Below are 14,249 nucleotides of genomic sequence, written 5' to 3'. Positions count from 1 at the left end.
TTTTGTTTACTTTTACATTTGGCATTTCTCCTCTCTTTCGCAAAAACAATCGATAAAACTAGGATGGACACCGAAAAGATATCGGTTAAATCTGAGATTATTTTATAATTACAGATTAACAAGGGAGGAATTTTATATGACTAATCTCTTGTTATAATTACAGATTAGGGTGTTAAGCTCGAAAATGAAGATAATCTACCTATATGTGAACCTAGTATAAGTAACAAAGCTGTGATTTTTTGCTTTTCTTGAGAGCTGCGTACCGGCCTTATAGTAGGAGCGTTCCTTATCTCCCAGAAATAGTCAGAAAAAGTCCGAAGTAGTCAGATTTAGTCCAAAAAGCGTTCCTTAACTCGGAAATGACAGCAAAAATGAGAGAGCAACAGTCAGTGAGAGCGACTCTCATCAGTCCGAAGTAGTCAGATTTAGTCAGAAGAATTTTTTCTGGCAAAATCCTGAAAAGTGTCAAACTCAACTGAATTTAAATTAACGGAAATTAAAGAATACGCAAAAAGTGAGAATAATCTAAAAAGTAAAAGAAATGAATTGAAATTGGAAGGAGGCAAAAAATAATTGATATAGCAAGTGTTTATTGTGCTTGTGCTTGTGTGAATGTGTTTTGTACATACATTTCTGTTCTTATTTGACGTTAGTTTTGTTGTTGCCATTCTTTGGACTAAAAATTTGGTTTTTTGCGTTCCTTTACTTTTCCTGTTACTCTCTTTTAGTGAGCGCATTTTTCTTACGCTCTGGGATTTTGACACTTTTCAGATTTTAGTCCAAAAAGATAAGGAATGAACCTAGTGTTAAAAACTATCGATAGAAGACCGAATCCCAAAACCATTGATACTATCGATAGTGCATCGATAGTTTGACAGCTCTATTACGATTGCTGAGGTTACTCTGAGGTTCTTTTACATTCTTTTTATTTTACTTTATTTCTGAAGTGACTAATAAAAATAGATTCCTTAAGATTTTCTTTGAAACAAATATTAAAAAGGACCTTAAATGGTAGTTGTCGAAGTGTATCACCAAACAAAATCAAGCATCGTCAACATGACAAGCGCATCTGTTTCATCCTCTTTGGCTAATACTGCGGGTTCGGTTTCCACTGGGACCAGCGCTGGAGTCCCCGCCTCGGGTGTAGCGGGATCGCAGTCCTCTGCAAAACCAGCATTTCCGCGACTTTTTAATAAAATTGTACTAACCTTGGAAAATAGTCTTATTCCGGAGGCAAAACTCAATGCCACGCCATCACATGTGGACGGATTGGATCCTGAGACGGAGAAAGACTTACGTATACTTGGCTGCGAGTTAATACAAACTGCGGGTATACTGCTTAAATTGCCACAGGTTGCAATGGCTACGGGGCAAGTAATATTCCAACGCTTCTTTTATTCAAAGAGCTTCGTGCGCTATAATATGGAAACTGTGGCGATGAGTTGCGTTTGTTTAGCGTCTAAAATTGAAGAAGCTCCCCGACGCATTCGGGATGTAATCAACGTCTTTCACCACATAAAGCAAGTGCGCGCCCAAAAGTATGATAAATTTATACGTAATTATTTACCTACTTACAATAATTTTTTTTTAGAGACATAACTCCGATGATATTAGACCAGACGTATACTAACCTGAAGACACAGGTTATAAAGGCAGAGCGGCGTGTGCTTAAAGAATTAGGATTCTGTGTGCATGTAAAGCACCCGCACAAATTAATTGTCATGTATTTGCAAGTAATGAAATATGAAAAGCACGAAAAGCTTATGCAAATGTCATGGAATTTTATGAATGACTCTCTGCGTACGGACGTTTTCATGCGCTATCAGCCCGAAACTATAGCTTGTGCTTGCATCTATTTGAGTGCACGGAAACTGGGAATACCCTTACCGAATAACCCTCCATGGTTCGGAATATTTCGGGTGAGCGAAGATCACATAGTTGATATCTGTTATCGAATCACGGAATTGTACATGCGCGCTAAGGTATGAAATAATATAAACTAAATATCACAACACTAAAAATTTTTAAAATATTTTACAGCCAAATGTTGAAAAGATGGACGCTGCTGTTGAGGAACTAAAGAAACGTTATATGGAGTCTCGCAACAAAAACAAAGAGCAAAATACACCTCCAGCAGTTACCACTGTAGATCGTAATAATGGTTCACATAATGCATGGGGTGGTTTTATACAACGGGCAATTCCGTTACCGCTGCCAACTGATAGTAAATCACCTGATAAGGATTCGCGATCCCGCTCGCGTTCACGTGGTTCGCGTTCACCTAAATTTACATCGCGTTCACGCAGCCGCTCTCGTTCCGCTTCCACTGGCACAGTTGAGTACAAAAGCCGCAACAAAAAATCACATAGGTCTCGCAGTCGATCTCGAACTCCTCCAGTTACTAAAAATAAGAAAAAGTCCAGGCACTACTCGCGCTCGCCCTCAAGTTCACCACACGCGAAACATCGGAAAAGGTAAAGATCTAAACAACTTTTTAGTCTATGTAATTGTATGCAAGATACATCTGCCTTCTTTAATTTCAGGAAATCATCTAGGGAACATGACCGCAACGATTATTATTCCAGCAAGGAACGAATGAGTAGTAGTGATAAATATCGAGATCGCGAGAAGTATCAGGATTATAAGGAGTCAAGCAAACACCATCACAATTATTCCAGCAAACATCACCATGGATATTCGAATCGCGGCTCTTTACATCATGGTGGCCATAAACACCGTTCAAGTGACCACGAACGCTCTCGCGATCGTAAAAGGTAAAATGATTTTGAGAAATTTGCGAAGTCAACTAATTAATTAATCATAAAATTGCATAAATGCCGATTATTCAGAGGACTAAATATAATTTTCTTATCTCTACTTTTGTGCGATTGATAGTATATGTAGTTATAAAGAATGTATGTTGCATCCAAGAATAATAATAAACAATCCCACTTGTCGGCGATATGTGATATATATTACAAAGTTTTATTGTGTTTCACCTGCGTGTAATAAAATCTTGCAATCAATTTTTAAGGCCGATTGTCAATGTCTGGTTATCACTACCACCACACTATCTACGATTTCGACATCATGCAGTCGTTGTACTTAACCGGAGCTTCTACCTCCGATTTGTGATAATCAGACATTGAACAACCGGCCCTTAACCAACTTCCCGTTGAGCTAGAGACTTGAAACATCAAACTTAGCTCAGAACTCGATGACAATGCAATGTGATGCACAAATTAATTTTTTAGGTGGCGCAGATGTCGAGGTATTTGAAACAGCCGTATTTATAGTCAGATAGTTTTAGTGGGCTTATTTTATAGGATTTAAAATTGCATGGTTAGCAGTCGGCAAACAATATTGAATCAGAGTTGTGGGTGGTAATACGTACATATATTTAATACTTTTTATGTAATGCATATATGAGGAAGTGCTTTAAATTTTGAGTACAATAGGAATTTTACTATCACTAAATATATTTAAAAAAAAATCGACTTTTCGCCATTTTTCGAGAATATAAAACCAACACCGCACTTGGGATGCATTTGGCAAATTATTTTATGGTATTTGAGACATACCATACAAGGTTTGAAAAAAATCCACTCGCTGCCGCTGGTTTTGAGTTATTTTAAAACAACTTTCAAATTGGCTCATATTTGAAATAAGTATTAGTAATTGCTTGCGAGTTCATATACTATAAACTGTTAACTCAATCTTTCAATTTATTGAAACGTTTATGTGTCTCACTAACATTAGTGATGGATTTTTTTTGCACTATACCTACATATGTATGAAAAAAATTTTTCTTTTTTATTTCACTATCACTATTGTACCGTCAGGCTGATATACGATTTACCAGTACACATCCATAGTGTTGAACATTTTTGCAATATCACTTAGTAGGAGCGTTCCTTATCTCCCAGAAATAGTCAGAAAAAGTCCGAAGTAGTCAGATTTAGTCCAAAAAGCGTTCCTTAACTCGGAAATGACAGCAAAAATGAGAGAGCAACAGTCAGTGAGAGTGACTCTCATCAGTCCGAAGTAGTCAGATTTAGTCAGAAGAATTTTTTCTGGCAAAATCCTGAAAAGTGTCAAACTCAACTGAATTTAAATTAACGGAAATTAAAGAATACGCTAAAAGTGAGAATAATCTAAAAAGTAAAAGAAATGAATTGAAATTGGAAGGAGGCAAAAAATAATTGATATAGCAAGTGTTTATTGTGCTTGTGCTTGTGTGAATGTGTTTTGTACATACATTTCTGTTCTTATTTGACGTTAGTTTTGTTGTTGCCATTCTTTGGACTAAAAATTTGGTTTTTTGCGTTCCTTTACTTTTCCTGTTATTCTCTTTTAGTGAGCGCATTTTGCTTACGCTCTGGCATTTTGACAATTTTCAGATTTTAGTCCAAAAAGATAAGGAATGAACCTAGTATTGGGCAGTATCGATACCAAAAGTACTCGGAACTCGATTATCAAAAGTATCGACAGTACCCGATTTTTAAAAGTATCGATACTGAGTACCCCACAGTACTCAGAACTCACAAAGGAACTCGAGTACTCAGAACTTAAAAGGCGCCGAATGTACTCAGCACCCAAAAATACTCTTTTTCCTATCATTATTTTGAAACATGTACTCAGGATTGATTCAAAGGGCTAAGTATTAGTACGTTAAGTGTCGAATAGATTGTTAAAAGTACTGAGTTCTTTGTAAATTTACCGGTATTCAGCAATGTTTGTATGTACTCAATTTCAAGTTTCAAAAATCTTAAGAGTACAAAAGTTATACCCAGTACAGTAAGCCATTCATTTGACGTAATTTGGGATGAATATACTGATTAGAATAAAGTGCAGCCAACTTGGAAGATTTTGCACTAACCATAGAAATATTATCAGCATGTGTATATTTAAAGAAAGTAGTCAGTATTCTCAAAAATACCCGATCCTTAAAAGTATCGATACCAAAGAACCCGATCCTCAATAGTACTCGATACTTCCCAACACTACCATCACTAGCTATTAATGTAAACTGCCCTGCAAAAATCGCGACTACTCCATGCATGCGTGTAAAGAGTTCTACCTTAGGACCAACGAGTACTCCAAAATTAACCACAATTCATATAAAAAATATGGTCCAATTAACATTGCGATGTCCTAGGGAAGGCCCATATACTCCATTACCGCATTACATCAGAGTAGCACAAAACTACTCCAACATATTAACAATGGCATTATTGCTATAATTTTTCCTTTGTACACGCTTTTGTTTTTCACTTCTCAAATACTTTTTCGAAATTAATAAAAACCAAGACAAAAATTAAAAATTATACGTTGCCTCTGACGGTATTCGAACCCGAACATGCTGGGAGCTAAGAACTACCCTGCAAAAATCGCGACTACTCCATGCATGCATGTAAGGAGTACTCCCGAAGGACCAAGGAGTACTCCAAAATTAACCACAATTCATATAAAAAATATGGCCCAATTAACATTGCGATGTCCTAGGGCAGGACCATATACTCCATCCTGCATTACATCAGAGTAGCACAAAACTACTCCCAACATACTCCAATGACATTGTCGTTATATTTTTTCGTTTGTACGCGCTTTTGTTCTTCACTTCGCATATGCTTTTTTTGAAATTAATAAAAACCAAAGACAAAAATTAAAAATTAAATGTTGCCTCTGACGACATTCGAACCCGAACATGCTGGGAGCTAAGAACTAACAGCTAGCATCTCTACACGTTCAGCTACAGCCAGACATGCAAATGTACTTTGAAATGCTTAACTTCAATCACATTTCGTTAAAACACGAGCAGTGATCGGATAACAAACAATGAGCTAGCGCAGAGACACCAGTTGGCCGCTACAGCATGACAGAGGAACACTTTTGTAAGTACTCCAATTTACCACAAATAGACTACATGATCCAACGATTTTTGCAGGGTGATACCATGAACGAAAGACACAAGATCACGCCTTAAGGAAAGAAAGAAAAAAGTTATTTTCTAGCTGTTGAAATCTCGACGCCATCTTTGTTGTAAGAAGTAAACAACGAAGAGAACAAAAAAAAACGCGTAATTGTTGAACGCATGAATAATCATTTTTATTATGCAAATTCTCCTATAAATCATGTCGTTGTGTTAAATTATTCTTTACCTTATGTGTGCACACGTTGTCACAAGCGAAAATTAAGAAAATTGCAGTAAAAAGCCACCACCAAATTGTAAACAACGAACAAATGTAAACAAACGAGCTTATGTCAAAATCGCCCTACTTTTTTCATAAGTGCGATTATAACGGGCCACTCTTCTGCTGTCGTGATCTTGTCTTTTTGGTTCATGGGGTGATACCCCAACGCTTTATTGAATACATTAGCATTTTTACCAACACAACGACATGATTTATAGGAGAATTTGCATAATAAAAATGATTATTCATGCGTTCAACAATTACGCGTTTTTTTTTGTTCTCTTCGTTGTTTACTTCTTACAACAAAGATGGCGTCGAGATTTCAACAGCTAGAAAATAACTTTTTTCTTTCTTTCCTTAAGGCGTGATCTTGTGTCTTTCGTTCATGGGGTACATGGATATCGCGATGGTTCTGTAATTTCTGCAGAATGACACTAAACCCAAATGTCAAAATAAGGCTAAAAAGAAACTTAAGAAAAACAGTGGGGTCTTAACAGCAGAAAATATAGATTTCTTGAAATATCCAAGTTATGGCCGATATTCTTCAAATAGATGGTAGCTACTTGGAAGGCGGTGGCCAAATCCTACGTAATGCACTCAGTTTGAGCTGTATCCTTTGTCGGCCAATAAGAGTCTTCAATATACGTGCCAATCGCCCCAACCCGGGACTTTCAAATCAACATTTATTTGGTTTGAATCTTTTGCAAAATATCACTGGAGCTCGTGTTCATGGTAACCACATGAAATCAACTGAAGTGGAGTTTCATCCTGGAGATATCAAATCTGGACGATACACGGTAGACACTCGGACGGCTGCAAGCGTGGCACTGGTACTGCAAGCTGCATTGCCTGTGCTGATATTTGGTCGCAACACAACCGAATTGGAGCTTATAGGAGGCACAAATGTAGGCATGGCGCCCCAGGTTGATACTATGACTGAAGTGCTACGTCCTAATTTGGAACTGTTTGGCGTTTCATTTGATTTCGATCTGATTCAGCGTGGATACTACCCTCGCGGTGGCGGACGATGTAAAGTTATAGTACCTTGTGTACGTAATATAAAAGCAGTTACCTTAACTCAATTTGGAACAATAAGCGAAGTGTGTGGTTGGTGCTTTGTAGCAGGTAAATTACCAATGCGTATAGCAGAAGACATGAAAAATGCCGCAGAAAAGGAGTTGAAAACTGTTTGCCATATTCAACCTCAATTTGATGCTTACAAAGAAAGTTTGGAGATAGCACGTGATAATGGTTCTGGCGTAATACTAAAGGCTGTTACAACAGAAGGATGTACACTTGGCTCTTCTGCTTTGGGTGAGCGACAAGTGGATGGTTATGCTCTGGGCAAGACAGCGTCAAAAGAGTTAGCAAGTTATTTGAAAGACAGCGTTTGCGTCGACTCTCATGTACAAGACCAGTTAGTCATATTTATGGCGCTTGCACATGGTACATCCAAAATACTGACCACTGCACTCACCCAACATACACGTACTGCAATTCATGTAGCAGAGCTGATGACTGGAGCGAAGTTCAATACTGAAGAAGTGGATAAAATCGGTAACGTTATACTATCTTGTGAAGGCATTGGATATCAAAATAAACAAATATAATGTACTAAGTATAATATTAAATATTTACTTTTAAAAACAGTAAATACTGCATTGAAGCAGTAGTTTGTAGTATTCTCTTAGCCTAAAGTCGTCGGAAAATTGCCAAAAAATGAGCACCTTTGTTTCGAACTACTTTAGCACCCTCCTCGCTGCTCTGGTACAATTTCGACGTAATCGGGTCAGAGATCTAGAAATAACAATTGAAAAAACGTATTGTGCTATATAGCTTGCTTTTGAGCCAACCTCTTCCTCATTCGTTAGGCGTTCGAAAAGAGGGTGTTGCAGCATATGCTGAACGATCCATTTGTGAAGATCTTCAACATCAGTCATTGTGTAAACCAGTCCTTCTTTCCGTAGCACATAAGCGTATTCCGATAGAAGAGCTTGGTTTATGATGCGCCACTTGTGTTTGGCACGCTTAAAATGTGGGTCAGGATACAGAAAGAACATCTTATCTAATTGTGCCTTGCGGAAATAGTTCGGTAAGTACTTCATGGCATTAGTACGCAGACAGGCAATGTTGTTATATTTCCCCGGATGAAGAATACGCAGCGCTTTGATGCGATCCATGACATAGTCTGAGACTTTCACGCGTATTTCAAGACCTATTGCCAACCTGTCCGGAAACATTTCTCCTAGTGTGACAAGAAACCCACCATACCCACAGCCTATGTCTGCGAACTCTACGCATTGGCCTTCTGTTAAATTTGGGTACAATTCCTGCCAGTTCACATCATTGGGATGAGCTGGGCTATGACAAAACAACGAATGTAAAAAGCTAGCGTTAGTTTACGGAAAATATAAGGCCTTTTTTACTCTCTTACTAGTCGAAACAGTGATCAGCAATTGGATTTGAATGTGCCCTCTGGCGATAATACCGCTTTTGTGGTAATGATATGCCGCTTTCAGGATCCTGCAGCATTTCCATCTTTCCTTATTAGATTGCTGCAAACCCGGTGTTTAATTCATAAACAAAAAGCGTGTTCCGTGTTAAATCGGCGTTTCAATTTGCACGTCAATTTTTGACAGCTGCGATCTGAATCACAAACATAAACAAAGGCACGTGTAATCACAGGCGAATCAAGTTCCATATTACCAAATAATCGAAGTTTTCAGTTAACAAAATATCAATGGCGGAATTAATAGAGGTACTTTTTACCAGTGATTCCAATGAGAATCGAGCATCCATTACTGCGTGGGACTACAGAACAGGAACCAATTTAATGGTGTACAAGGGAGGTGGCGTCGTCCAACAACGGGCCATTTCTTTATTGAGGGGCCACTATGTCGTTGCTGCAAATAGCACCAAGCCTCTTCTGCACGTTTGGCCTTTTAATTCACAACAGCAAGTGACCCATGTACGCTTCGTGTTGCCTGGTCGGGCCAACGCAATGTCACTTTCACCTGATACTCATTATCTTGTGGCAGCAATTCAGGAAAACATCTACATTTGGCACTTGTCGTCAGGAAAGATGCTGAACACAATTTCAAAGCATTTTCAACCCATCAACTGTATACGGTTTGACGAGGACTCGCATTTTGTTACAGCTGGCCAAGACGGATCCGTCATGGTGTGGAACTTGACGACTGTGTGTGCGCGAGATGACGACAATCAAACACCAGTGTATACTTTCACTGATCATGGTCTTCCTGTAACAGACGTGCACATTGGATTTGGTGGCATACGAGCGCATATGATGACAGTTTCGCTGGATCGTACATGCAAATTATATGATTTACTTACTGGTATACAGCTTTTAAATGTCGTTTTTGCGGAAGCATTACACAGCGTAGTAGCAAACACTTTAGAAACGGATGTATATGTAGGAACTGCTGAAGGCAATATATATCAGTTTAGTATCGATGGAGGTCCTTCCAAGGTAATATGAGCTACGTAATTACCCTGCATTTTTTCCCCGAAACTAAAGCTTTTCTTCTTAGGAACTCAATGTTGAAAAGGAGCATTCAAATATTTTTAAAGGACATAAACAGGGCACCGCAGTTACCTGTTTGGCAATTTCAATCGACGCTCGATCATTGATCTCTGGTGGACAGGACGAACAAGTGTGCATTTGGGATATTGGCAGTCGCCAACTCTTAAGAACTATACAACATAAGGGCCCTGTAATGAATGTAAGACTTCGTCTTTCAAATCCACATATATTTAAACCAGAGAATAAACCACCGCGAAAATTCTCTAAAAACTTGCGACGCATGCTTGATCCGCCTGAGGCTAGCGATGACGAGGAAATCGAAGTTTTTGTAACTAAAGCAAATGCGAATACAGATTACGATTGGTATCCTATGCCGAAATATCCATTTGATAATCGTCAAAATCCATCTACATCGGCGGCATCTACGACAACTGCCAAGAACAGTTCAGGTGCCGCAGTTAAAACTACGGATGAAGAGGCGGCAAAGGAAATCGAAAGATTGCGAGCAGAAGTTCAACATCTAAAGCTTGTCAATAAACAACTATTTGAAGTTTCTACAAAACAGTTACTGGAATCGAAGAAATAGCTGTATGCTTTGTACTGATTCTATTATTGATTACACGAATAAATTTAAGTTAATTAATTAAACAAAAGCAAAAAAATATAAGCAAGGATTTCACGCCTCTAATACTTTTGTATGTATAACATTTCATTCGTCAGTTGATTCAGGGACTCTTAGTCTGCGGTATTGGTTTTCTCGTCTGCAATGACATTCTCAGCTTTATTAATGAGATTAACAGCTGCCAAAGCCGCTATAGTATCTTTTTCTTTATCTTGGGCTATTTGCTGTCGAATCTCTCGATTAGAATCGAGCAATACCTTAAGCTGTGCAATGATGTCGTCAGTTCGTTGTTCAAAAAAGTCCAAAGCTCGAGTCAACTCATCGAGGCTCTCGTTAACATCCTCTACTTCTGGAATATTAATTTATTGATTTCAATAACATGATTTTTTAAATGACTTATATACCTTGCAGATCAGACTCGTCTGCCTTCGTGGAGGAATTGGCGTCCACAGGGTCGTCGATATTTTTGGGAGTCATTCTAAATGGTTTGTTGCTGCTTGGTCAGCTGACTTTTTCATTTCCTTTTACCAAGTTTTTTTGTTTTGTCTGATCTGAAAAGCTTTTTTGTTTTATTTTCACTTTTCGTCAGTACAAATGTTTAGTTATGTGCTGAATTGTCGGTACCCAATACTTGGTGCCCAATACTTGAAAAAAAATTCGGTACCCAATACTTTCCTTTCGCTAAGACTGCTTTTACACAGTTCGACTATTGAATTCAATTCTGCTCGCATGTTGAAGAGAGGGGGTGAGAAGAAAAGGGACGTCTAATTCATACTAATTCACTCATATAGAAAGTATTCTTCATGAATGCATACAACCGATTTCTACTGGGTACCGCTACTTTCGTTTTGCCGATTTTGTGTTGTTGTGGTAACTTGTAAATAAACCTTTGTTTACAAATTACGGCAAAGAGAAAGTTGAATTATAGGTAAAAATACGGGGGAAACTTTCTATTATGGCCGTTCGTTAAAGGTGCGGTGGGCGTAGGAGGAGTGGGCGTGGCACCTCCAACCGACCGTTTTGGAGAGGGCATGAACCGCCATTGACTAAAATACAATCCTTACCACCTAGGCCCTCTATGGTTCCCTACGGACCCCTTAGAAAAATGGCGAAAAATCGCAATTTTTACTTGCGTCCGCAGTATTTTTGTGTACCCTGCAAAAATCGCGAATACTCCATTCATGCGTGTAAAGAGTACTCCCTAAGGACCAAAGAGTATTCCAAAATTAACCACAATTCATATAAAAAATATGGTCCAATTAACATTGCGATGTCCTAGGGCAGGACCATATACTCCATCCCTGCATTACATCAGAGTAGCACAAAACTACTCCAACATATTAACAATGGCATTGTTGTTATATTTTTTCGTTTGTACACGCTTTTGTTCTTCACTTCTCAAATGCTTTTTCGAAATTAATAAAAACCAAGACAAAAATTAAAAATTACATGTTGCCTCTGACGGCATTCGAACCCGAACATGCTGGGAGCTAAGAACTAACAGCGAGCATCTCTACACGTTCAGCTACAGCCAGACATGCAAATGTGCTTTCAAATGCTCAACTTCAATCACATTTCGTTAAAACACGAGCAGTGATCGGATAACAAACAATAAGCTGGCGCAGAGACACGAGTTGGTCCGCTACAGCATGACAGAGGAAAACTTTTGTAAGTACTCCAATTTACCACAAATGGACTACATGGTCCAACGATTTTTGCAGGGTAGAATTCCTTTCTGCGTAGGCGGCCTACGGCCGCGCTTAGGGATTATAACCCTTACTACGTAGAATTCTCCTTACTGTGTGACCTAACTGTGATGTAACCTTGGGAAAGGATGAGGTAACTAGAATTCCCTTTCTGTGTGGAAAACCTGGGGCTGCCGCCCAGTGATGTTTATTTTGGTTACTGGGTGTTTTATAAAAATGTCTTGTATAGGGATGTTCCGATACAAGTAAATACGAGTACGTACTCGATACTTTTGTTTCGATACCAACTACTTTTTTTATTTATTCGAATCGTTGTTTCGATTCGTACTTGGTATCGAAAGAAAAGTACTTGTATCGAATCGATTTGAGAAAGTGTCATATCTTGTCTGCGTCGTTTTTATGAAAAATAATTGTTTTAAGCAATGACACCGCCAAAATCTAAAGTATGGATATATTTTTACAAAATTACTGATACTACAGCAAAGTGCAAGGAATGCTTTAAAACCGTAAAGTTTTGTGGGAACCTTTCAAAGGTTGAAATTGTTGGAGAAAGTCGAAGCAAAGGTGGAAGGTCGCCTCCGTGATTTGCAGATGAATCGTCCAGCTACTTCGCCAAGTGCTCCCAAGGTAAAGACTCCATCCTTTGACGGCACGATTCCTTTCCAAGTAATCATAGTCAACTTATGTACAGTAGTCGAAAAAAATTATAGCCTCACCAAATTTTGAAAAGTTTCAAAATATTATTTTTGTTGTTATTTAATTTTAGTTAGTTTTTTATAATTCATTCTTTACCAACATCCGTATGAATACAGCACAACTTTATACAAGTTTAAAGGCCGTTCCCACGACAGTCGGGTCTACGTAACCGGAACGACCCAGATTTATATCTGGCCAAGGACTGTCACTCCAGCAACACTCCCCAAAATGTCTTTGGGGAATTTGTATGCTGCTACAACAACAACAACAAGTTTAAAGGCAGTGTCACACGATTAGGAATATGCCGAAATTTAGTGCAAATAGTATCCCAATTGTGTGAATACGCAAATATTTTTCTTTATCCAAATCACGAAAATTAATTCGTTTAAATTTTTCAATACAAGATTGCGGTATTGTACCTCGCTTTTGACTAAAAAAAGATTGTCTAAATTTTTTTACATTGTACCAATATAAAAATGTACACATCTGTGCAAATGTACCAATCGAGAGACACGGTCTTAAAAATTTATAAGTAAAAAAAAATTCAACTAATTCTCGTAAAAATTTCTAGTTTTTAATTAGAATTCTAGTATCCTTAAATTTCGAAATATTGACGTTTCAAGCATTTCTAAAATTTACCGTTATATTAAAAGCCGTAATTTTAGTCCAAAATTTTGAACGTTTTGATTTTATGTGGCAAGCACAATAACGATACCGAGTTTGGTACAAATTGGTAGAACGGTTACCAAGATACATATANATTGCTTTTTAAAAATGCTATTTATAAAATTTGGTTTTGATTGCGACATTAGAAATATTCAGATTATAAAAGTTTTTCACATATGTTTTAAGATTTTAAAGCTTTTAAAATGTACGGTAGAATGCAACAATGTGCTTGAATTTGTTTGCTCTTCGTCAGCTTATTCGTTTGCAGACTAGAAAAATGGCGAACTNTTGTTTGCTTCTTCGTCAGCTTATTCGTTTGCAGACTAGAAAAATGGCGAACAGCCATCAAAATACTGATTCAAAATACACACAAATGGGTGCGCGCAGCAAAATTCAGCCCTAATGGTAAGTTCATTTCATCGTGCGGCGACAAGTTAAGAATTTGCGATACATTTTCAGGCGAATGTATGCGAACGTTCACCGGGGGAAGAGGTATGGGACGACAGCTTGCATGGCATCCAGACGGCAATCTGGTGGCCTTAGCATTAAGTTGTAACCGCGTTAAGATATTTGACAAAGTTGGAGGCGAGCTAATACAGTGCATTCGTCGCCGGAGGATGATGTTGCATTTCACCCAAGTGGAAATTTCTTGGTGACTGGCGGCGATGACGATACAATAAGATTGCTTGATTTATTAGAAGGTCGGCCAATTTATACACGGTAGTAGTGCACTTTAGCGGATCCATATAAAATACATTTTTTCCTGTATTCAACAGTTGCCCGTTTGGAAATCTAATTTGCATACATTTGATGCCAATAGC

General features: G+C 38.1%; 5 protein-coding genes and 1 long non-coding RNA gene across 7 annotated transcripts; 4 read left to right on the top strand and 2 right to left on the bottom strand.

Annotated features, from left to right (window-relative positions):
- The first annotated feature begins 846 nt into the window (after positions 1 to 846).
- LOC108375516 (cyclin-L1) lies at positions 847 to 2,983 on the top strand. Its single transcript, XM_017631657.1, has 4 exons — positions 847 to 1,538; positions 1,592 to 1,982; positions 2,041 to 2,474; positions 2,544 to 2,983. Exons 1-4 carry the CDS (start codon positions 1,009 to 1,011, stop codon positions 2,776 to 2,778), a joined length of 1,590 nt encoding a protein of 529 aa, XP_017487146.1. The 5' UTR covers positions 847 to 1,008; the 3' UTR covers positions 2,779 to 2,983.
- Positions 2,984 to 6,583: 3,600 nt separating this feature from the next.
- Rtca (RNA 3'-terminal phosphate cyclase) lies at positions 6,584 to 7,850 on the top strand. The gene has a single exon (XM_017631653.1). It carries the CDS (start codon positions 6,725 to 6,727, stop codon positions 7,802 to 7,804), a length of 1,080 nt encoding a protein of 359 aa, XP_017487142.1. The 5' UTR covers positions 6,584 to 6,724; the 3' UTR covers positions 7,805 to 7,850.
- On the bottom strand, positions 7,809 to 8,909 carry LOC108375514 (tRNA (guanine-N(7)-)-methyltransferase). The gene is made up of 3 exons (XM_017631654.1): positions 8,629 to 8,909; positions 8,048 to 8,555; positions 7,809 to 7,991 (listed from the first exon to the last, which is right to left on the bottom strand). The coding sequence occupies exons 1-3, from the start codon at positions 8,730 to 8,732 to the stop codon at positions 7,887 to 7,889; spliced, it is 717 nt and encodes a 238-aa protein (XP_017487143.1). The 5' UTR covers positions 8,733 to 8,909; the 3' UTR covers positions 7,809 to 7,886.
- A 25-nt stretch (positions 8,910 to 8,934) lies between these two features.
- On the top strand, positions 8,935 to 10,673 carry LOC108375512 (WD repeat-containing protein 18). Its single transcript, XM_017631652.1, has 2 exons — positions 8,935 to 9,684; positions 9,746 to 10,673. Exons 1-2 carry the CDS (start codon positions 8,935 to 8,937, stop codon positions 10,322 to 10,324), a joined length of 1,329 nt encoding a protein of 442 aa, XP_017487141.1. The 3' UTR covers positions 10,325 to 10,673.
- LOC108375515 (UPF0184 protein CG14818) lies at positions 10,328 to 10,958 on the bottom strand. Of its 2 annotated transcripts, none has more exons than XM_017631655.1 (2): positions 10,765 to 10,958; positions 10,328 to 10,709 (listed from the first exon to the last, which is right to left on the bottom strand). In XM_017631655.1, the coding sequence occupies exons 1-2, from the start codon at positions 10,835 to 10,837 to the stop codon at positions 10,474 to 10,476; spliced, it is 309 nt and encodes a 102-aa protein (XP_017487144.1). In that variant the 5' UTR covers positions 10,838 to 10,958; the 3' UTR covers positions 10,328 to 10,473. The 2 variants fall into 2 exon arrangements, with proteins under 2 accessions (XP_017487144.1, XP_017487145.1); XM_017631656.1 differs by having other exon boundaries at positions 10,328 to 10,706; positions 10,765 to 10,952.
- Positions 10,959 to 14,025: 3,067 nt separating this feature from the next.
- Positions 14,026 to 14,245, top strand: LOC108375511 (uncharacterized). The gene is made up of 2 exons (XR_001849169.1): positions 14,026 to 14,129; positions 14,205 to 14,245. It is a non-coding gene; the product is annotated as an uncharacterized LOC108375511 (long non-coding RNA).
- The last annotated feature ends 4 nt before the right edge of the window (positions 14,246 to 14,249 follow it).

Source organism: Rhagoletis zephyria, unplaced genomic scaffold (genome assembly GCF_001687245.7).
Source record: "Rhagoletis zephyria isolate East Lansing unplaced genomic scaffold, Rhagoletis_zephyria_1.1 Rzeph_scaffold_09035, whole genome shotgun sequence".
Classification (NCBI taxonomy): Eukaryota; Metazoa; Arthropoda; class Insecta; order Diptera; family Tephritidae; genus Rhagoletis; species Rhagoletis zephyria.
This window is presented reverse-complemented; position numbering and strand designations above follow the sequence as displayed.

What these genes read in the sequence shown, in the direction of transcription:
- LOC108375515 (XM_017631655.1), bottom strand. Translation starts at nt 10,837, where the DNA reads ATGACTCCCAAAAATATCGACGACCCTGTGGACGCCAATTCCTCCACG. An exon ending in AGACGAGTCTGATCTGCAAG is followed by an intron (nt 10,710 to 10,764) that starts GTATATAAGTCA and finishes TTAATATTCCAG; the next exon opens with AAGTAGAGGATGTTAACGAG.
- LOC108375516 (XM_017631657.1), top strand. Translation starts at nt 1,009, where the DNA reads ATGGTAGTTGTCGAAGTGTATCACCAAACAAAATCAAGCATCGTCAAC. An exon ending in AATTGTACATGCGCGCTAAG is followed by an intron (nt 1,983 to 2,040) that starts GTATGAAATAAT and finishes AATATTTTACAG; the next exon opens with CCAAATGTTGAAAAGATGGA. An exon ending in CACGCGAAACATCGGAAAAG is followed by an intron (nt 2,475 to 2,543) that starts GTAAAGATCTAA and finishes CTTTAATTTCAG; the next exon opens with GAAATCATCTAGGGAACATG.
- LOC108375514 (XM_017631654.1), bottom strand. Translation starts at nt 8,732, where the DNA reads ATGGAAATGCTGCAGGATCCTGAAAGCGGCATATCATTACCACAAAAG. An exon ending in GCTGATCACTGTTTCGACTA is followed by an intron (nt 8,556 to 8,628) that starts GTAAGAGAGTAA and finishes GTTTTGTCATAG; the next exon opens with CCCAGCTCATCCCAATGATG. An exon ending in GCCTAACGAATGAGGAAGAG is followed by an intron (nt 7,992 to 8,047) that starts GTTGGCTCAAAA and finishes TGTTATTTCTAG; the next exon opens with ATCTCTGACCCGATTACGTC.
- Rtca (XM_017631653.1), top strand. Translation starts at nt 6,725, where the DNA reads ATGGCCGATATTCTTCAAATAGATGGTAGCTACTTGGAAGGCGGTGGC.
- LOC108375512 (XM_017631652.1), top strand. Translation starts at nt 8,935, where the DNA reads ATGGCGGAATTAATAGAGGTACTTTTTACCAGTGATTCCAATGAGAAT. An exon ending in TCGATGGAGGTCCTTCCAAG is followed by an intron (nt 9,685 to 9,745) that starts GTAATATGAGCT and finishes TTTTCTTCTTAG; the next exon opens with GAACTCAATGTTGAAAAGGA.